The sequence below is a fragment of the Arvicanthis niloticus genome, chromosome 10 (genome assembly GCF_011762505.2).
Source record: "Arvicanthis niloticus isolate mArvNil1 chromosome 10, mArvNil1.pat.X, whole genome shotgun sequence".
Lineage (NCBI taxonomy): Eukaryota > Metazoa > Chordata > Mammalia > Rodentia > Muridae > Arvicanthis > Arvicanthis niloticus.
This window is the reverse complement of record NC_047667.1, coordinates 45,675,144-45,698,852: the sequence shown is the minus strand read 5'-3', so window position 1 is coordinate 45,698,852 and position 23,709 is coordinate 45,675,144. Positions and strand designations below refer to the sequence as shown.

The window sequence follows — 23,709 nt, the reverse complement described above, 5'->3', positions numbered from 1 at the left end:
AGGCAGGGAACAGGTTGGATAGAGTGATTCTTTCAATGGTCCAATAGATCAGTGGAACCAAAGGGTGACAGATACATTTCCTCAGAAAGTTAGGTGAGACCACCTGCTAGGTGGCCCAGAACTTAAGTACAAAAACTAGTGTTGTAAGCAATGCTCCATCATATACCACAGTGCCACCACAGCCATCCCAGGTATATGAGAAACCTTCCCTGAGAGTGATTCAGAGTAGATAATGCTAGTAGAATGTATTGGTTTTCTACTGATCTATAGCAAACCTTACCAAGATGTAGTGATTCAATACCTTGACATGACATGGTTTCTGAGGGTGATAGATTTAGATGCAGCTCAGAGATCTGTCATAGGCTTAGGCTCGCTTATAAAGGTGTGATTGAGCTGTTGACCAAGGTGACTCAAAGGAAGTTGGGGAATTCACTTCGAAGTCGGTCACTGTGAAAACTGGTAGCCTCAGAAAAGCTATACCCAATAGATATGAGCAGTGGTCAATCGCACATGTGACTCAATTTGATCCATATAACACTCTCCATAAACTGTTTGAGTGTATTAGATATGATAGCTAATGAGCCAAGAGAAAAAGAGGTTCAGGAATAATGGATTTGAGAGACATTTCCCAAGAGGGAAGCCACAGCCATTTTTATAACCTAATGGTAAGAGTGGCAGCTCACTACTTCTGAAATGTTTGATTCACTAGACATGAATCAGAGTCTACCTATGATCTTCTATAAAAACACAAATCCCTGGGGAAATCTGAGAGGCCATCTACTCCATATGGTGACTGTTGCTTGTGTTAACTGAGCAGTAACTAGATGCTAGATGTTATGTTAAGTGTCAGAAAGCAGAACAGAATAAAAGACAGTGTGGATATAGGGAATTTTATCATTAACTAGTTTATCCATGGTTTTTATACATTCTTAGAAGGTATCTTCAAACCTACACACAAAATGTATACTATTAAAATGTCATAGACTTTCATACTTATTACCTCCTCCTCAAGTATTTTTAAGTAATTTTCCATATCGGCTCTATGTCTGGCCTTAAGCCACACAGCATTCCTTTCAGGTCCTTGAATCATGTGTTCTCAATGAATACGTGCACATAATGTTCCTACTCTTTTGAATGTTATCCAGTCCTTGTCATTTCAAACTGTGACTCCCTGTGACACTCTGTCAAGCTTCTTCATTGTTTTCTTAGGTCAATTGCACCAAGGTGGCCATCACATTGTGTGGTAATAATTTCTTTACTATGTGTTTATTCACATTGAATTCTGGGTTTCCTGTAGTGGAACTGCTGCTCAGTATTTGTTAGTGCCTAGCAGAGAACCTGACACACAGTAGGTATGAGAAATTTATGTTACATGGCAGTTGTTTAATGCTCTATGGAGCAGAACTGAACAAGAAAAGCAACTAAGGAAAGCAGAAGTCCCAGCCTTTCTAAACACAAAGGATCAGAATCGCCCTTTGCATCATAGCTGTGAAAGTTCAAGAAGGAAGCTAATTAATTGTGATCTCTGCTGCTGGTTCTTCATGTATTTTCATGTGGCACTGTGAGAAAAACAAGTTTTATATGCGTGCATGCAAGCCAGTGGAAATAGGATATGATTCTCCAGTTTACACTGAGTACATCTGGAATGCATAAACATTTCCAAACCACATGTGACTGACAGGAGCCATGAAAATTGGCTTTTTCCTTCGCAGCCAGCAGATCAGTACAATATAGTACATTTTTTATACATGGGACACATAAGGAGTCTCAATGTATTTTTCTCGTGAATATATTTCAAATGAGAATTCTTATGCACTTACAAAATAGAAGTCTTTGGTGGCAGTAGTATGGCAATCGTTGTATGTATAGATACCCTATTAAATGAAACCCTCAAATTCCATGTATTGTTTTAAAGGGGGGGTGGAATTTCTGGCTACTTCCTTATGCCTTATAACCCAAATTCATTAATGCTTAGGTGGATAAAAAGAGCGTTGGCATATGCCTGGTATTATATGTTATCCATTTTGTATTTAACTGTTAATGAGCCATAACCAATCTCTTCTAGAATAGTATAACTTTCTTTCAATTTGATTGATGCATAGAATCTCAGTTGAAAGCCAAAAGTCCTAAGTCTGGCTCAATGGTGACATCTAGTATTTATTCTTTGTCCAAAGTAATTTTTCCATGCATCCCACTGGAATCCTAGCAATACAGTTTTTAAAAAAAAAAAATACATGAAACTCTGATAAAAGAAGAAAACCTAAATTTTGTCCCAAGAGTCTGGTTGTCAGAAGTATAGTGGAGTTAAATTAAGAAGCATCATTTGAAGGCAAGTCATATGCTTGTTATAGTTTTAAAGAATCAACAAGGGAGTGGGTGTGGAATGGAGGTTACCTGGTATAGTGCTGGTCTATCATCAATGAGACCAAGTTTTATCCTAGCATTGTATATAACGGGCATTGTAACATAAGCCTGTAAGCCCAGCTGTGAGAAGGTAGAAGCAGAAAGGTCCAGAAAGGTCATCAATACCATTGCCAGCTACACAGTAAGTTCAAGGCCACTGTGGGCTACATTTGAAGATCTCTCTCTCTCTCTCTCTCTCTCTCTCTCTCTCTCTCTCTCTCTCTCTCTCAGTTAAGGCATATGGATCACGTTGGGCATTTTTCTAGGTGAGCAGTATTGTTTATTTAGAGAAGAGGTCAAGGTCGTAGACAAAGCTGGGAGAAGAGCACAAGATTTTAGGGATAAAATATAGCATACATACACCGAAGGATTAAAGCATTGGGAATGGTTTAGACAACACAACGTTTTAAGATAAAAAGAAGAAAGAGAGGAAAGACAGAAGAAAGGAGGATGCAAGGGAGCACCTGTTGGCTTTGATGTTGCTTAATCTCCTTCACCTTATGATGGATGGCCAGTTTCTGACTCTTCCAGCTTACTCTACTGATCAGAAACCCATAACCTTTGAAAATCATGGGCTTCTTTGTTTGAGCCATGAACAGTCAATACATACAAACACCATTCTTGTCCTCACACTCTTTCTGTCTTTATTTACTTTATAGAAAAGTCCCAGTTAACTCGTTACATGCATGAGAATCAGTTGACCCCCCAAAGTCATAGGACCATGCCCATGCTTTTGGTAAATCATCTTTTTGTTATGCAAGGAGGATTTGGAACTGATATTCTGTCTATGCAGATAGATTAAAATGTTAAAGATCAGGACTTTGGAGATTCACAAGGTGAATTGGGAGAATTTATCAATAGACAGGAATTGCTGTTGAACATGTTACTTCTCCTACAGCAGGGCATTTGTTCTTCCAGAAACACGAATACTGTAGAAAAATTGACTACAACCCCTTTGATCATGATTGATGACACATCCACAGGTTCCCCAATGTTGAATATCTAGAGATAAAACACACCATCTCATTTCCCAGGACATGGGTTGATATTGATGACAGCATTGAAAGTCCCTTCAACTTGCCTAAGTTTCTCGATCTGCTTGTCTTACATTGGGTGAGAAGTTAGTACAAGACTTCCAGACAACATTCCTTCTTTCTGTTTATCCCTGACTTTCCAGCAGGGTTAGCACTTTCTAATTTGATGTTTCATAATTAGGTGTGTGGCTTATTCTGAGAGTTTGGTCTTTGTTAAGCTCCTACCTCCTGCCAATCCTTTTGCTTCTTCTGTGTTTGGCTTTGAAGTCTACTTTGTCTGGAATTAAAATTTCCATTCCTGTTCTCATTTTGTTTGCATATGTTTGATAAATATTTGTCTCTCTTTCATTTTCAACCTTTCTTTATCTCCACTGCCAATAAGCCTAGGGCCCATTGCTTCATTGCATTGTTTACAAAGACAGTAGTAGTACCATGTCAAAGCATGCCAAGTTCTATTTTAAAAAATCATCTTCTAAACTTTAAGCCTCTAGTGGCCTTTAGGGTGCTATAGAATTTTTCCTTTAGACCATTCACCCCCAACATGCAAAGGCTTCAAGCCAATGGCCCAGTTCATCCACTTAGTCTGATTCTTTTGCCTACCTGATGTTTTGAGCTGAGTTGAGGACAGTGTTGATGGGGATGATGGGTAAAGAACAGCTCTCTGATCAATAGAAAGCATTGATCATGTATCTGGTCTTTAAGGAAGAGCTGGTAAGAAAGAAAGGGTGATTTGTTTAACTATTTTATCCTTTTCTGGTTTCTTTAATATGGTTTTGTTTTGTTTCATTTTGTTTTGTTTTTTTTTAGTACTTGGAATTGAACCAGTACTTAGATCATGCTACGCAAGTGTCTGCCACTCAGCTGTATCCTTAGCTCTCTTCACCTCTTTCAGGAAGGAGGAAAACACAACAGTCATTGCTCTGACTGGCAATGATGATTCCAAATTTAATTCTACTTCATTCTTTAACCAAGAGGAAGGCTCTGATGATTCTAGTTTTGGTTTGTGATATGAATCAGATATTCACATTTCCCTGTACTGTTGATATTTCAGTAGGAATCTGAAACAATGCTTAATAGAATCTTGTCATGTAACTGAAAGCAATGAGAGTTTGTAGGAGAACATGATGACACCAGGTTAGATAGTCTTCTGGATATATCTATTTTCATTGCTTGAATTGTAAAGCCACATCTGGATTCGGTTAATAGTTATTCTTTGCCAGTTAGCACCATGTTTTCTGAGCACACAAGGAAAGGGCTTCTTCTGTGTCTAGTGTGCCCTCTTTTCTTTGGTTGTTGTGACATGCCTAGTCACAGTTGCCTAGGATTCCTACATGTAGCATCCCCTTGATTCCCAAAACACTTGTTTGGGTTGGCGTTTTATCACAGTGAAGGCTTGGTTGACTACGATGCTGTCTAATGCCACAGAGTATACATTAGTTCTTTGTGGGTTTCTGTGATAAAACACCATGGGCAAGACAAGTTAAGAAAGAAGTGGCTTATTTTGGCTTATGGTTCCAGAGGGATAAAGGTCTATGATGGTATTTTGGAAGCATGACAGTTAGGACCACTCATGGCAACAAGAATAGGGTCCTGGGAACTCACATCTTGATCCATAAGCATGAAATAAGAAAATAAACTACAGTGGTATGAGTCTTTAAACCCTCAAAGCCAACCTCCAGTGGCATATGCCCTCCAACAAGGCCACACCTGCTTAATCTCCGCAAGCATTGTCACCAATAGTGGACCAAGTGTTGAAAAGTAAAAAACTATGTGGGATGTTATCATTCAGACCACCACACTGTATTCCCATTAACAAGGTACTCAGCATGGCATCGGAGCCTAGGAGAACAACTGAACCAATCACTAAATTGAATCTTTGTCAATCTGTCTTCTACTGTCATTACTGGTACCATTCTGTGTCAGTTAGGCTCCAGTCAGGATGTAGTAATTAAAACAGGGAGTTTAACATAGTTACTAACTCCTGGGGAATAAGGAAAACTCTGGGTAAATGGAACAATCATTGTCTTATGACTGGAGACAGAATAGCCAAGGAAGGAACAAGTATAGGAAATGTCCCCATGCAAATGGAATTTGGATTTCATGGCAGAAGATAGTACCCACATTGGATTTAAAGAAGCTTTCGAAAATTCTACAGGATGGGTCTGACCATCGGGAACCTCCCTACATAGCATATGAGTGTTGGAGAGGGTAGCTTGTTACCAAACTGCAAGCTGAGGACTTACTAAGACTTGTTGAAAAGATGCCATCCTTTGAAATTCTAAAAGGTCAGAAAATGACAAGTCTTGAAGGGATGCACACACTGGGGTCTGTAGAATGTTCTAGGGTATCTAGCTGAGGTGTACAGAGTATAAGGTCCTGTGAGGTGAGCAGTCTGCACTGCCCCACACATTGCTCCCCAGTGAGAACACTGGCATTAGAGAGAGAGGATCTTAAGTAGTAGGGAAGAGGTAATTCCATTCATCCTTCACTATATTTTTGTGCTCTCTATTGAAAAAAAAAAAAAAAACACCATGGTATGCTTGCTAGCAAAAGAGAATATTCACATGTCTGCTATTACAAAGGCAATGACAAGAAGGCTGGGATATCAAATGAGCAGTGACACAGTACTAGTTGGCAACGCACCACAGATAACATCTTTCTACCTTTCATATTACATAAAATTTCCTCTAACTTCCTGACTTTAATATGATGATCATTTTCAATGCAACTTCCAAATAGCTTGAGCTATGTAGAAATGGATGTTTCAGTCTTTTGATGGCTTCAATGCAAGTTTAAGGCAAATGTAAAGGGACTAAAACTTCATTAACTTGCTTGGTATTTAAAGTACACATCCTGAGTGAGATGAAAAACAAATAATACAATCTGACAAAAATGATAGTGGGCAGTGAGATGTCCCTCATCCTATCATTTATCATGATCAAATATCCTCATGTAAAATTGAATCGGGTGTTTATTTTTTCAAACAGATATGCATGTGCAGTCTGAGTTATTCTATTTCTTATCTTTCCAGCATATAAATGATAGATAAGTGAAGGATGGACAGATATTTATGTTGTGATTTTTATTATTATTTTATGAAATGGAATATTGTTTTGTGTGATAGTTTAGGACTCACGTGATGAATGCTTCTATGTGTGTATGTCTATTGCCATACTCAGAATAAAAGCATAACTATGGTTTCATTTCAAGGAACTTTCTAAAAAACATAATGTGGATCAATCTATAAGTTGAATTCCTTTTCGTAGTAGGCTTGCATGTATGTGTGAGCATTCTGGTAGAGAAGGATATGTATGTAGTGGGTTGGCCTGATGCTGCTTGTATTCTAATGCTAATACTGGTTCCTCAAGAGGTGGTTGTGCCTGCTGAGCAGACCGTCACATACACAAGTGATGCCATCTGAACCTTCTTCCCATTTTAACTGGTTAATAAAAGGCTAGAGTCTGTGATTGGGCAGTGGAGGGGAAAGGTGGAACTGGTGGCTTGAGAGAGGATGGCAGGTAGAGAAAGGGGATAAGGGGAGAGGAAGAAGACAGAGTAGGAGGAAGTCACCAAGGACCAGAACCATCAGGAGAAACAGCAAGTGATAAGAAGGCTTATAGCAGCAGAATAAGTTAGTATAGTCCTAGATCTGCCCAATCTAGGCATATGGCTTATAATTAAAATATCTAGATTATGTGTCATTTATATGGGCTTATTATGATTGAAAAATCCAACAACATTTGTATATATGTGTGTGTTTATAAAGAGATAGAATATTCATCTTCCAAAATATTTTAGATGCCACCAGGTGCCAGAAATCATTGAAAAACTAAAGTATATGTTATACAAAGACCCTTTATTTCAAATAAGCAAAGCTGAGACTAGGATCCATGTGATTCATTTCTAGTAAGAAAGAATTTACTGAAAAGAATGACCAATTCCTTCAAGTAATTCTCAAGAAAACTGGTCCCCCTCCTTCAAAGTGTGTTAGAATTAGCATAATGGAAATTCCATGGGCCCCACAGTGATCAAAGAGGACCTACACTTTAGATGCATTAACATGACTGGTCATGTTATTCTGAGGAAATGGTGTATTGTCAATGACAGCTCAATGCAATGAAGGAAGATGGAAATGTTTGATGGATTAGGCCACAAAAGAGGAAGGTATAAAGAGACTTTGGGGGAAGTTTAGTAAATATAAATTCCAGACCAGAGAAATTTTATAGGCAAATACGGGGAATTGGAAATTACTGAGAATTGAAAGGGTTTTTGTTGTTATTGTTTTTTTCAGGATTTATTTATTATTATGTGAATGGTTTTCTGCCTGTGCAAGGGGCCAGATCCTCTGGAACTGGAGTTACAGACAACTCTGAGCTGCCATGTGGGTGCTTTTTCTGGAAGAGCAGCCAGTGCTCTTAACTGCTGAGCCATCTCTCTAGCTCCTAGAATTGAGAAGTTTTGACCCAGGCACTATAGCATTCTAGCCCAAACAAAAAGAATCTGACTTAAAAAAAAAAAAAGGGATGGGGGAGAGAAAAAAATCTGAGAAAAAATTCTCTGCTATAAAATGCACTGGAAGTCCAGGAAAAGAAGTTGTAACTTCAAAAGCCTCATTTACATATGTGTCTGTTTCCCTTTGCTGTCTAACAGTAGGGCCACAAACATGGCAGTTAATACTAGTGCATTTTAAACCTCACAGTTTCTCTTAGTTAAATGTCTAGACCATGCCTAGCTAATTCTTTGAAGCTATAATGAGCTATCGGCCAAAAGTACATTCTTATCAGAAGGCTTAACAGGAGAAAGTGATATTTCACATAGTTGGTAGTTGATTGTAGAACACACTCTGATGGGGACCTCTCTGTGCTTCTGGCTGTTGCATGGAAGCTCCTTCTACTTCTTTGTCATGAAGTCATCGTGTGTGGCACCACAAGGGGAAGCTCATACTAGGCATTTGTTTCCTTAAATCCAGTGAAACAGTGTGTCAATAAGACCTGAAAGAGTGTGTGGGATGGTTCAGTGTGTAAGAGAGTTTATTCTGTGATTGTGAGAGCATGCTGTTGAATCCCCAGCACCCATGTAAAAAGTCAGATGTGGATCCATGTGCCTGCACACCTCAACATTGTGGGTAGAAACATTAAAGGCAGATTTTGAGAGCTTCTTGGACAGTCAACATAGACAAAATGACAACCTTTTGGTTCTATGTAAATATCTCTCTTAAGGCAATGAGCCAAGAGAGATAGAGGATAGCAATGAAAGTTATCTCTCACCTGCCCATGCATGCAGGCAGGAATGCACATATTAACATTCATGTTCATGCAGTACCCACTCATACACACACACACATACAGAGAGAGAGAGAGAGAGAGAGAGAGAGAGAGAGAGAGAGAGGGCGGGGGGGAGGGAGGAAAGACATCACAACTATACTGTCATAATAACAGAAGTGGCATTTTGTTAGACCAGTGGTTCTCAATCTTCCTAATGCTGTGACCCTTTAATACGTTTCCTCATCTTGGGATGACCCCAACTATAAAATTATTTAATTGGTATTTCATAACTGCAAACTGTGCTACTGTTATGAATCATAATGTAAATATATGATATGCAGGATACCTGATATGTGACCACTGTGAAAGAATCATTCAAATTCCAAAGGTGTCATGAACCACAGGTTGGAAACCACTGCATCAAGTGGTTGGAAGAAAACCACTAGTTCCAACAATATTCATGGTGAGATGCCTACACAAAAGCATAGATCCAGAAGGCAGAAGCACCGCCTACTATGGTGTTAACCTGGGCTAAGCAGATGTGCTCATAGATGCTAGAATTATAAGTATGTAGGTGTGGAACATCCTGACAGTCACATGTGACAGCCATGCAGTTTCAGCTAATTGGACTATCTAGGCCAAAGGGCTGTATGAGGAGTTAGCACGTAGGAAGAAAAAAAAATGCAAGCATTTTTGGAAGAGGAGTAGCTTGAAAAGGAAGCCCTTGCCTCACAAATTTCCTAGTTGTTGGTAGGTAGGTGGGCTGTCTAAGCATTCCACTCATTGGTATGTTCTTTCTACTGTCTGACAATAGCTGGTCTAGTTTATAAATGGCCCCTGTCCAGAATGTATTTACAAGCTCATTTCTCTGTATCTCTGTACCTGCTCCAGAGCCACCTTCTACGTGGTTTGAATGAGAGTGTTAATGATTTCATCAAAATGAAATTGAATCAATGATATCAGACATGTTTTGCTTTTTGCTTTTCCCCAAAATAATGAAAGTGTATGAAAATCCAAACATAAAAATAGTTTTGGTTATTGTTTAAATGATATCTCTGTCTTGATGCTTTGCATAATGATGCATGCGAGTGATCCACATTTATGCAAAGCAATCTTTCAGAAAAGGTTAATGTAATGTGCATTGAACTATAAAACTAATTTTTAAAATAACTTAACTCTTTAAATAATTATGCCTTCCAGAAAAGCATTGTTAATATTAAAGGATATTATTTTGTATTAGTTTTTGGTTTATAACTAAGTTGAAGGGCATGTACAAAGATTTCGAGTATGCCGCTAACCCCACCCCCAGGCATAATGTTCCCCATTCTCCACAGCTATCATCAGAATAGTCCATTTGTTACAACTGATGACCCCACATTACCACAGATCATCCTCCAGATGCTGCAGTTTATACTGTGGTTTATTCTTTTTAAGATTTCAATTAATTGATTATGTGTCCTTGTATATGTGTGTGTGGAGGCGTCTATGTGTGTGAGTATGGTGTCTGTGTGTATAGTATAGTATACGTGACTGTATGTGGGCAGTTACAAATGACTGTGGGTTTGCCTGGAAGCCAGAGAAAGGCATTAGATGTCCTCTGCACTTTCATCCAGGATCTCTCATTAAATCTAAAGCCAGCCCAGTGGTCAGCAAACTCCTGTTATCCTCAGGTCTCTGCCCTGCTCAGCCCTGGGGTTACCAGTACTTGGGTGTTAAGATCTGCGCTCAGGTTCTCCTATTTGCTCAGCAAGTGTCCCTACCCACCCAGCCATCTCCCCAGCTCATCTCCCAGGTTTCATTCTTCCATGTGTCTAAACAAAGTTGTCATGACACAAATTTATGGCCACGGTGTCACAGAGAACATTTTTATTTTCCAAATGTTCTCTATCTTTTCAGCATCCTGCCTGTGACCATCTCTCTCACACACTGATAACTGATCTTTTTATTTACAATATTAATTTGCCTTTCTTTTCTGGATTGTTGTTTGTGGTCTCTTTCAGTTGGCTTCTTTTGTTTACAAGTTTAAGCCTCCTCCATGTCTTCCTATATCTCGGCAGCTCATTTTGAATTCCTGCTGGGTAATAGTCTGTTGTTTAGGTACATATCCGACATAAGTGTGTTTCTCTGTTCACCTGTTGGAAGACATCTTATTCACTTCCAGCTTTTGGCAGTTATGAAGGAAGCTGTTATAAATGTCCATTACGTGCTTTTGTGTGGCCTTTTTGGTAAGTTTTTAACTCTTTTGTGTAGTTACAAAGGTGAGAAATTTCTGGATCATATAGCCAAGCATATAAACATATGTATTAGCTTTTAATCAGCACTAAGCATTGCTGGAAAGACTAATACCACTCTATTTTGTTTCTCTCATTTTCTTTTACTATAAATCAGTATTTTTTTAATTAAAGCAAATTGGGCTTAAACATAGATCATTTAAGTTAAAGAAATAATATACACATTATATACTTGTGTGAATCTGTCTCAAGGTCACAATTTTTATACTGTGAATTTATCTTCTACCTTAAAACTATTATGTTTGTGTCGTGTCCCAAATATTGTATATTTATCATGAAAGTGTTCATATACATGTACATAATTCACAACCCTGCCATGTTTTCCTAAGCATGCTAATGTAACAAAGAGAATCAGAGTTTTCAAAAGATATTTTATTTTGGGGGGGGGGGAAATTTCATATGTATTTTGATTCTAGTCATTCCCACCTTCAACCCTTTCCAGATCCACTGCCCCTGCCCCAGCTTTATGTCCTTTTGTTTTAAACCCCACCAAGACCAACTTGTGCTACCTACACATTTTTGGATATGTAGAGCATGTTCTTCTTACTGGAGTCTGGACAGCGTGCTGGAGATTCTACTCTTAGAGAAACCTATCTTTCCCTCTCCCAGCAGCTAACAATTGACAATAGTTCCTTGATGAGTGGTGGGACTTGTGATCAGCTCCCCTCTCCGTGCTAAGACTTAGACTGTATTCGGCTTGCATATATATATCTTGTGTGTGCTATCACAATGGCTATGAGTCCATGTGTGTAGCTGCCCTGCTATATCCAGAAGACACTGTTTGCTTATCAACCACATTTGGTAGATCTATCCATCTGTTACATCCTTTCCATGCCCTCTTCTGCAATGATCTCTGAGCTTTGAGAGGAGGAGGTAGGATATGCAAAAGCCATTTTGAAATAAACATTCTACAGTCTCTTGAGAATCAGATAATTTTAAAGAAAAGACTAATAAGGGAATGATATGTATTTGATTTGCCTTTTTTGCCTTGGAACCAACTTGAAGCCTAATAGCTTATGTACATATATACTACATGAAGCCCCATTTATTACCTTTATATAGTCCTATACCTTTGGGTTGTTGTTCTTTGAGATAGGGTCTGTAAAATACATAGTCAAGGAGATAAAGTAACAGCCACCTACCATCAAATAAGGTAGAGTTCTATTTTATGAACTCTGGGAAAGCACAGTTACCACTGCTGTGAGTTCAGTTGCCCATCCGCCTCAGATCCTTTTCTTTTCAGAGGCATCTCTGTGATAGGACACACAAGGTAGACCCACTGATCACAGTAATGTAAGTCACATTATCCATGTGTTCTTGTCCCCTTTTCATGGAGAATTCACCACAGACATGGGATTTGGGGTAGGAAATAAAAAGCCACAAAAGAAAGGAAAGTAGTTTTTCCAAAGACCCTTTTCTAGCAATGATCTACAGAGAATTTTTAGAGACAGTAGGCTGTCCCTACTTAGGTGATGTAGGGACTTGGGTGTAGAAGTAGTTCTTCTTGGCTATGTAGTAGGCTACTGGTAGAACAAGGACTGAGTCATAGGGCATCAGAGTCCTAATCCAGCTGGGCAGCCAAAACTGAGTTTGATACCTTCACATTTTGTTCCTGTTCTAATCAGCTTTTGGTCTTACCAGGATCATTCTATCCCTTTCAACTGTCGTTCTGCCTCATGTTTCCTTGCTCCTCAGAGCAGTTGACGCTGTTCTCTCTAAGTTCCTTGATGAGTCTTTGAACTATCTGAAGCTGAGATTGGAAATGCCAGCCTTTGCTTTTTCTTCTCAGCCTAGATCAGATCTCAATGCTTCGCTTCTCATCACTTCTCTGCCCATCTGCGCAGAAATTGCAGATTCTCTCCCTGTTGATAGCAGCATGGAATAAAGGGCTCCCTTTTTTGCCCTTTGCTTGGAGGATGAAGCTAAATTGTTTGCTTATTCCTTGGCTCCTCATCTTTTTGTTTCAGCAGAGGCTTTCCTTTTTGTGCTCCAGGGTGATGGGAAATGATCTCCTTTACTGCTGGGAAATGCACTATAGAAATGAAATATGTATTACATTTCTACTCATTTGATTATCTTCTTCCCCAAAGCAGTTTAGCAAATTAACATTGAATTTGTTTTTGTTTCTGCCCAGTTTCTTTTGAGCAAGGAAAGAATTATATCCGCTCAATTGTTCCCGAGATTTCTTGCCCAACTCTCTTTTCCCAGAATGATCTGCCCATAAAATGAGAGAGAAGGATGAGAACCCACTAGAGAAGATTCTGAGTCCGCTGGACAATGAGAAATGGCTGCGTGGACAACAGTCTGCACTGGGAGCCACAGCGAACTATTTCTAATGAGTCTTTTCTAATGGAACTGTAGGAAAAAAAGTAAAAGATCATGTTTATGGTTCTCATTTGGGAGCTTTTTTCGCATGTTGATAAGGCTACTTTTGAATAGCTTTTATTAAAATTAAAGTTAAAACTATATAGGAGATTATTTTTAGTGGGGCCTGTTATAAGGATAATTTAGTTGACAACTTTCAATGGAAAGCTAGGCTCTAATTAACACCATTAATAGCCTGATTTGAAAGCATTGCCTCTGAACCACTGTCTGAAGAGGGTTATCGTTCTGTCTGAGAGTCTGCCATTAAAAATTGTTTCATGACGTCTTGAAAAATCCACAAAGTTCTCTTTGTGGATTTTTAAAATCAAAAATGGCTCTCCGAATGGCAATAAGCATGTCTTATACAATGTACATTTTCCTATGTACCTTTGCAATGCAAAATCAGAACTCTGCTGAAGCATCATTTAGTGTAGGCACTTGTACATTATGCTGAAAGATCAAAGACAACGAACTGAAAATGTCAACAGTGCCACAGCACTTGACTTAGCACTATTGTTGTTAGTATGATCTATTTTCATGGCAGCAGTGGAGAAAGTGCAGAGAATAATCACAAGGCTATATTTCCAGAGTTCTGTAGATTTTCCAGCCAGCCAACTAGACAGACAATGTTGACATATTTGTGCATAAGCTCTGGTTGGAATGATCCTCTGACCCTGTGTGGATTTTGCTAAGCGTAGCCATAGAGGTATAGGAAGTCTGAATGTTGAAGTGGCAGCAAGTCCATTGTGTAGACTTTTGTGACATCTTCTAGCTTCACTACATGATTTCAGGACACCTCATTCTGTCTTTTCTCTACAAGCAAGTGAGTTGTTACTATTGCTGAGTCGAAAGCTCTAAAAAGAAAAAAAATATCCACAGAAATTAATAGGACAAATATGATGTCAATAAAGGAGTAGCACGTTCTGGGATTACATAGGAAGTCTCTGTTATAGAATCTATAGAAAGTGTGGAAGTGAGCAAACAAGAGTTCTGAAGGGCTAGGCGTGTGTTTTGTGTCCTACTTCTTGTGAATTGGTGAGCCATTCAAGACAGTAAGCCTCTATTTGCCATAGCTTATACAAGGGCCGCAGCCAAGCTAAGCTGCTTGTGTCTTTTTGCCTTGTAGCTTCCTGTCTAGTAGTGACGTGGTCAGTAACTGTCCTTCACTTAGCTTCACATGTGTCCCAATTCCCAAGGCTCAGACTGTGCATAATGACTGTCACTCTTGGATTAATAGTTTAATTGCTATCCAAGGGCAAATTGTGGGCAGAGAAAAGGCATCAACAAAGCAATCACTTGCAGAACCCCAGTAAATCATTCCTCATTAGGAAATGCCCCATGTAGAGAGAGTTGCAGCCTTTGGAAATTGTTAGGGGACTTAGTTTGAAATCCTGTGGTTATTTTACATGGGTAATTCTACTTCTGTGGGTAGGTGCTGGGAATCACTCTCTGCATGTTAGTCAGTAATTAGATTATTTTGATTCTTTCTTTGGTATTCTACATATTTTATAATCTATATAAAAATCATAGAGTTTGGAACTTGGTAAGACAGGGCTTTTGAAAGGGAGCGCTTTTGGCTGTTTGATGCAAATCTGTTTCTTTTTAGAAGGACAGGGGCATTTGGATGGGACTTCTGGTGTTACGGCCAGTTATGGTAAAATCTGTGCCCAGAATTAGAAGTGAATAAAATGAATTACCAAGTGTTGAGGCCACCAGAGTCTATTTCTAATCTTACAAATAGGTCACATTCTAGGAAGCAATGACTCGGTCTGGCGGGACTAGTGGACTAAGATGGAGAGCCGAAGTGAATGTAGAGACTTTAACACAGGACCACAGACAAACTTCACTTTCTCAGAATTCAGGAATTGGAGAAGTCTACTGGGCTCAGGAATTAGTCATTTTTCTGTCATATGAGGGAATAATTAAAACTACTACCAAGATCCCTGTCAAGTGAGACTCTTCAGGGGCCAATAATTTGAATCAGTTTCCCCTTTCCAGATCCTGTCATAAAACACTTCAAAGCAGCAGTAGTTTGCTGTTAGTAGTTTGTTGTTAAAAATGTATTCTGCCTTTAATCTGATTCCTATCCTTGAAAACACATAAAGCCAGAGGTGAGTAGGACACAGGTTGGGAACCATGTACTGTCTATTTGGTTTTGCAGATGTTAGTGGAAAGATTAATGAAGACTCTGACTCTACCAATTCTTTTTGTGTACCCTACTCCTATTTGCTGTCAAATCCCATGCATACATTCCTTCTTAGCCCACACCCTCTTGTTTCAACAAGAATCAATAAAGCAGAGTAGGGGACATCTGATCATCTTTTACTGTTTAACTTTAAATGAGCCCCTCTAGGGAGCACACTGGGATTGCCGTTTAGTCCATAGCAACACTTCTTGGATAAAGCCATTGCAATCGTTTATTTAACAAAAGAACTTAAAGAGTGGGGCTGAAGCACAAGATTTCTTCTGGGCAGGAAAGATTATGACAAACTCTTTCTTGCATTCCCTACCACATCCTGTCTGTCGCAGAGTTTTCTGCACTCCCACCCCAATACCACCATCACCTCATTTGTGAAATTAAATACCATGCTAAAGCTGGCAGGGCCTTTGGTAGAACCTATTTCAACCCTGTTATTTTACAAATTTGCAGACAGAAAGCCAGAATGGTTAGGAGACTTATCCAAGGTCACAGATGTCAGCAGGGCAAACCAAGCCCAGAGCCCGATCAAAAGGTCTACGGCTTTCTCTACCATTCGAGGCTTATTCTTCAAGAGTGTGATACAGATGCCAGACAGTTTCTCCCAATATTGATTCTAGGAAATGAGAAGCATTGTGGTCTCATCCTTCTGGATGCCCCAGTGAGGATAGGATATTCACTTTAGGAAAATTCATGAGCTAAGTTGTCCTGATTTTGAATTTGGACAAATATTAATTAAATGAGTCTTTGTTCTATTATGATACTAGATCTCAAGAAAGTTGTGGAATTTCACCTTATTTCTTTTGAGTTTGGTTTCTCCATCTCTACAGTGAAAACTTTAGGTAGATCTTTCAAATCTATTTATTTCAGTTTTAGCAAAACCTAGTTCTTCTACAGTAGTTAGTATATGTCTTTCCGTTAGCACACAAACTTTCCTTAACCCAGTATGAGGAAACCAGGGTTTCTGAACTGATTCTCATCACCTCTTCCAAGGTGAGCCAGAACTTCCATAGGACATCAGGCCAATATTCTGCAACTGTAGGTTGAACAGTGACAAGGTCCCCATTTATCAGGAACTACCTGGCTTTCAGAATGTGGACCCAGCCTAGAAACTAACACATCCCTTCAATGTCCTTAAGAATGGAAATATTACCATGAGGTATCTGCGTTGGTACCCTTTGGGGAAAAGCTCATGGCAAGCTTGTCAGTGGTCTATCTACTCTACCTGCAGATGATGCTATCTGTCCTCTGGTCTCAACCTCAACCTGTGTCACTCAACCCTGGAAGAGCTTCTTTTCAAGCTATCTCACAGAGGTTTATTTCTTTCAGCACAGATTTCTCTAAATCTGCTGGTCAGAATGGAAGCAATCCAGGCATACCAAGTGTTATTCACAGTTCACAGTGCAGAAGAAATCATGACCTCTCCCTCTACCCCCGCTGCCCCAGGCATTCACACTGCTCCAGTTCCTTGTGTTCTGGCTATAAAGCCTTAGGAGTAACTTTCCAGGACATTTATTTAGCCTTTGCACATCTTATTCATTCCTGAAGGTCAAATCAGTGTAATGATAAAATGGTCTCCGAAGGAACCATGAATTCATGAGTAACACATGATTTATTTTCCCTTCCCTCTTCAAATGTATTTAAATTTTTGTCAGAGCTGGAGAATACTTTATGCTTTTGGCCTACTCTCTGGCTTCTCTGTGATAATTTGGGTTTAGTACAGTAAAACAGAGTGATTCAGCAGTGGAATCGATTTCTCTTTTGGAGGTCAGTTTTGTCTCTGTATACTCTCGGACTCTAGAGTGTATTGATATTTCTGCCAGGCTATACATATTCAGACTTTTAGTGGGACAGGATTCACTCCTGGTGAGTAGTAAAAATCTCTGAAACCAGCTGCTCCTGGTGGCACATGCTTGTAATCCCAGCATGGAGATAAAGGGGCAGGAGGATCATAAGGACTTTAAGCCAAGTCCAGTGTGGGTGACAAAGTGAGACCCAGGCTCAGAAATAAAAACAATAAGTTTGAAACTTATTTGAAAAGTATCACAGATTCTTGCATCATGCCACTAGTAGAATAAAAATCCGTTCAGTGATAATGGCTAAAATTATACATGTTTTAAAAGCTATTTAATGAGTCTGTGATGCAGCTATAATTGAGAGTCTATCTCAGAGTGGAGGACCAATCTTTAATGGAATCATGGTAGCAGGGTTTCTCATCTCTGGACATCATTTGTGCATATCCAGTCAGCTGAGGAGAAAGCATAGAGTAGGAGGTTGTTAGGAATGAGTGTGGAGGGCTTTGGAGTTAATTCCTTAAAGGAATAAAATAGCCTGGAGTTGAACTGGTTTGTTAACAGAAATTCCTAACTTCAGTGCTTCAATTTAAGTCCCTTTGACATAATGAGTTTTGGAATGAGAAGCAAAAGAAAAAGAATAGAGGGTCTCATGCAATGGAGAGACAAAATAATAAAGCCAGAGTGATGGGTAGGTGGTAGTGTTCCTGCTGTGATTCCTAAGGACCCAGTGACTTGAAATTGAGTCATGAAAAATTTAATCCTTTTGACTTAAAACTCTGTAAGTCTCCTTTGACTGATCTCATCAGATCCCTGCCTGAGAAGACATTGTTATGAGATAGAGACAAAGGGGGTGGGAGAGAAAGACATTGCCAAAGGGAGCACACTTAGGATGTTTCACAGACAGCTCCTAGACAAATACTGCCTCCTCAATTTGCCACCATTTGAAAGAATACTGTTCAATCCTTGAGTGAATTAATAAATACTCTATGTATCCCTCTCTGGTAAGAAACTCTGGTTCATGCAGCCAATGCTGCTCTTTCCTGACTTGGGCAGAAAACAGCAGGAAACCAGCCTCATCCCTAGGCCTAGTGGGAGATGAGGATTTTCCTCTGACTCCAAGTGTGGCCTCTAGCCAGTCTCCAAACAGCTTTAATTTCCTTGTATGCCAAACCAAGATAAATAGCTTCTCTTGCCCTCCCACTCACTACATTGCAAAGCATCCCTTTTGCCATCTTCATCAGCCTTCTCCAGAGATCAACAGAAGAGAGCTTTTGAGAATGTCTAAGAAGAACTGTTTGTGTTATTAGCATTGTCTTCCTGCCGCAGGGACTGGGTTGCACTGGGAGAGGGTAACAAGGTGGGATAATATCAAACACAACAAACTTGCTCAGGAGGCAATGTTTGTAGTGGAAGAGAAACATCAAAGAGGGTTTGGGATTGGGGTACAAGGAGAGAAGTCCACAATTGGTACCAGATGCCATCAGAAGCTAACGACCTGACAAACACCGTCCTCATAAAACAAATTCCTTTAAAAGGAAGTAAATGGAAATATAAGCTAGTGAAAGAATTTGCAGCAGCTGCCACAAAAACCATTTCTCACTTCATAAACAGGTTTGGGTTTTTGTTCTCTCTGTCTGTGTCTCTGTCTCTGTATCTCTGTCTTTGTGTCTGTCTCTGTCTGTCTCTGTCTCTGTCAGTCTGTCAAGTCTGTCACTGGTCATGGTCTTTCATCATAACAATTTTTTCCTTTTGTGCACTTCTTGTCTTGAGTTCTGCTCTGCTGCCATTGCTGGATACACTCCTGATACACTCCTGATGTTAGATAGATGCTCGTAACACCAGCAACCAATATGGTCCTAGCCATACTGATGGAAGTAGGCTCCTGCGAATTGCTCACTTTCCATCCTGTCTCAGTGTGTGCTTGTTCTTCATCATGATGTGGATTCATAAGATAAAACCACCATAAATAGCATGTGTTCTTTCATACATTGGCAATCACTTGATATGAACCAGAGAGTTAATGACCCCTTTTTATCCCTTCCTGCTCAATGCGATAAAGGAGATACAGTGGTTTGATGATAAATAACATATAGAACTTATGGATTTATAGTTCTTTGGCTTTGTGAAGAAACTATTCTGATTTCATCCCAAAGACAGTCATGTTTTGACTCCCTTATCCAGATGTTGAGTGTCACTCAGAGAGAATCTCCTTCCTTATATTGCATACCCTCTGGTCAGCATTGGAATTTGGGCATTCACAGTTAGTCATTAACAATTTTCCTTTCCTTGGCTTATATTTCTCCCTTTTTTCATTGGATTGCATGGGTATGATATCATCATAGGGAATAGCTATGGTATAAGACAGCAAAAAGATCCCTTTGCATCACACATCTTTACTTCTTCCACCCTCTACCTCTCAGGCCATCAGAGAAGAAATGAGAAAGTCATGAGAATAGTGTTTAAACTCATGCATCAGGGATATCTATTTATCACAGTCAGATCAAATCTACCTCTTAAGGGGCTACTGCTTTTAAAACCATCTCTCAATTATGGTAGGACCTAGGTATATATTTGATGACATTTTATTTTCTACTTTCTTATACTGTTGTCCAATTGTCTGATAAAGTCATTGACAACTAATACAAACCAAGGGCAAGTTTAGTACATCATTGATGATGACTGATAGCTATGTTCTCTAGTGATTATTATCACTGGCAAGGATAGCAAGGGTAAGAAAATAGTTTATTAGTCTCTCTCACTAGAGTAAGTTCCTATAGGGCACAGTCTTTCTTATACCACCAGTGCTAGTCCAATGTCTTGCAAAGAATATGTCCTTTTGCTGTGAGATAATTCCACTGAAACACAAATGGATACTTCTAAAGCCAAATAGAAAGCCTGTATCACTGCATGAAGAATTTTCCTAAATCCTGCAATGCTGAGCCTTACCATTGTCTCACTTGTATGTACAAAACCATACCCTGGTTGACACACTTTGTTAGCAAGAACACTTAGTGAGAAGCAAAACTACAGAAGCCAAAAAGTAATGTTAGTACATCTAGGGACTTTGCTGGATCCTGGTATTATCAATTAGGTCTTCAATGGATTAGGTCTTCGTTCATCTTTTGGAAGACATTGGGGTCTATATGCCGGCCAGGTGGTTCCTCTAACATGGTATCACTTATGGTAAGGTCTCTGGGTCTGTAAAACTTTGTGTTTAGTAGTGAATGAGTGATTGGGGTGGAGTGGTTAAATTATTGTTGCATAATTATCTTTCATGTGATTTTACACAATTTCCATTTTAGTAACATGTACTAGCTTTGCTATCTAAAATAGGAATAAATTTAATTAAGCAAGTTTTTATTGTATCTAGTACAGCCAAGTATATGGTGATTTAAAATTGGACAAGAAGAAATACTTCTCTTCAAGAAGTTTATACTCCCGCTGTGAGATTAAGGACACAGTCAGATGATAATTGCCTTGTGGGTAAATGGATGAGTAAACTAATTAAGTGATTTAAGAACAAGAAAATGCATATATAATAAGATCAAGTAAAATGATTATTAGAAGGAAGTTATTTTTTATATTTCTACTAAGAGATTTGAAGGAAGAAAGTAAGTGTGGAAAGGGTTACTTCTTGGAGAAGAGAGGCCTTTTAGAAATCTTGTTAAACTCAAGCAAAGTGTGGAAGTGAGAGAAATAAAAAGAAAAGGAGCCTAATAGGAAAAAGATACTGAGATGGGGGGTTGGACCTTTGTCAGCAAGACCAAAGGGGCTAACCTGGGAACAGTCTCAGTCTTGTAAGATGTGTCCCCTATAAATCTTCTCCCCCAGGAAAGGATCTGAAACATTACTGTGTGAATAACTCACTCTGTGTAGTGCAAGTATTAAATGGTGGAGCCCGGACTGAAGTCTGGTGCCAATGCTTTAGTTGAACTCTGTGTTTCCACTGCAGTGGAGCTACACTCTTCTTGCCTTGTTCTCTGTAGCCTTGCTCCTGCTATTATAGTCCAGGCTGAATCTCCTTGAACCTTGGAGAGTCTGTGTATCTCTCAGGCTACTTATGACTGACCCTACTGCTCTAAGAAGTAATTCTCTACTAAGGAGATATCTCTGGAAGTCCCTGGCACAATGTCAAACATGTGATGGGGATTCAACTCATAATGTCAGATTTCCTTAGCTTGTGTTACTCTTCAGTGATATGTACCAGTAATTGGAATGTTTTCATATCAACAAGACTGTGATCTCTGATACTCAACCTCTTCATACAGGCACCTAGGACTTTCTTGTGATCAGTTATCTAAAAGACCAGTACATGATAAAATCAGGGATCTCTGGGTTCTATTAGTCCTGGATCTATTCCAATTGCTTGGGACCTAGAAATATTGTTGTTTAATGTTTCAAGCATCATTCCTTGGTCTATTTATTTCAAAGACTGTCTAGAATACCAAGAACTCATTTTTTTTTTTACCTCATCTCATCATCATTGACTTTCCTGGAAGGCCACAGAAAGTTAGCTGTCATAGTTTAATATTATTGTGCTTCATAGTTCTCAGTGAGATAGAACAAAGTGATGAATTTCATTTAGGCTACGAAGAAAACCTTTCTGTAAATCATTGTTCAAAGATGTATATTGCTGCTGTTTCACCTTGTCCTAAGATGCTTCCGTTTCTGCCATCCTCAGCTGTGCTCAACAACCTTGTGGAGAACAGGGAAGATGTGTGCCATTGCTACTTGATCATACAGACATGGTGAATTGTACCTCCAGTCACCCAGGTTACATGGAGTGTGCTATCACTTGTCAAAGGGGGTATGTCCTTCAAACCAGCCGTGGGAAGTACCTCAGGAACATGCAGGTAAGTTGGAAGCAGATGACCAGAAGGAAGGATTTCCTGAGGCAGAAATCTATCCTCTTCTCTCTGGGTAGACTGGGAAGGGCAGGTGTTCTTAAACCTTTGAAAATGAAAACCCGTGATCTCTATGAACGTAATAGGAGGGAAGTACAGGAATCCAACGTGTCCAAACATGTGAAACTCAGACTCTCTTAGGTGTTAGTTTACTCACTGTATCGGCAGTAGATATGAGTTCTTATTCAATGGTCCCTCAACTTGCCTCTTCTTCCCTGATGTTAGTGTCTCAAAGTAGACATGCTCTTCATTCGCTGTCACCTTATCTGAGGTTCATTGTAAGCCTTGTGCTCTCCTGATCCCCTTTTAAGATTGTTGGAGAAATACGACCAAATCGTACCCCAAAACATTAAAGTCATAACCAAGGTAGGGGTTGTATCATGGTAATAAGTTTTCTCCATTTTTACATATCCCATCCCGAATTTTAACTGCACCATTTTCAAGATTTAGGGTTGGCCCAGGGTGGTAAAATATACTAGTGAAGAACAAAGTTCAAGAGGCAGAGCTAGAAGTGTTTGTCTCCATTATTTTTGAGGTGTATAATAGTAAGAACAAACAAAATAAAATTATTCCTTTAAATGTTTTACATTTGTACATATTCCAAAGAGAAATATTGAACTTGAGTTATGACAATGGTTGGCAAACAGTATTTAAAAGCTTCTAGTACAATGATGGGCATTGGTGCCCTTTTTAGTAAGATTCTTATATTAAGAACAAGATATATATCCCTAAATAAAGGCTTGGTTCCCCAACTCCCCTTGAGAAAGCTTAAACATTCAATGGGGGAGTTTTGAGCACAAACAAACCATTGGAAAGCAGGCTCACATTATGAGACAGTGGAAGTATATACTAGGTAAACTGCAGTTGTGCTTGAGGAAAGAGCCAGAAATATTTGTAATCATGGAAGGAGAGCAGGCACACCATTGCTAGTCAGACATTAATGGCCTGAGACATGGAAATGTTTCAGTTTTGTGTCAATTGATTTCTTAGCAGTTTGTGAACCCGGTGGAAGAATTTCATTTGCCCAGATATCATCAGAATTTAAAAATATGGTTGTGTTTTACGAAATCACCTAGTCAAAAACAGTTTTAACGAAGCTTGGGGCAGCAAGTTCTTGATCTAGAAAGATATTCTATCACCTGGTTTTAACTCAGGCGAAGGTACTTCATTGCTGAAAGCAAATAGAAATAATTCAACAAGTTAGGGACTAAATACATGTGTGTGATAGGTTAAGAAGATCAGAGGAGAAAGGCTATATTTGTCAGGCTTTAAAGTTGGACTATAAAGAAAAAAATAAAAAACAAAAACAAAACAAGCAACCACCCCCCCCCCAAAAAAAAAAAAAAAAAAACCCATGGGCAATACACCAAAACGTCAAGAGAAGAGGCATGAAGTTTAGAGACAGTCTTTAAATGATTAGTGGTTTGCTGCAGTTTGAACCAGGCCTCCCAACTGT

The 23,709-nt window shown here is 39.2% G+C and overlaps 1 protein-coding gene across 2 annotated transcripts in view; it reads left to right on the top strand.

Annotated features, from left to right (window-relative positions):
• Positions 1–23,709, top strand: part of Pappa2 (pappalysin 2) — a 230,508-nt gene that overhangs the window by 132,988 nt on the left and 73,811 nt on the right. For both annotated transcript variants that reach the window (XM_034513437.2, XM_076941441.1), the window contains one exon: positions 22,031–22,202. In XM_034513437.2, the coding sequence (XP_034369328.1) occupies positions 22,031–22,202 (172 nt within the window). The remainder of the gene's footprint in view (positions 1–22,030; positions 22,203–23,709) is intronic.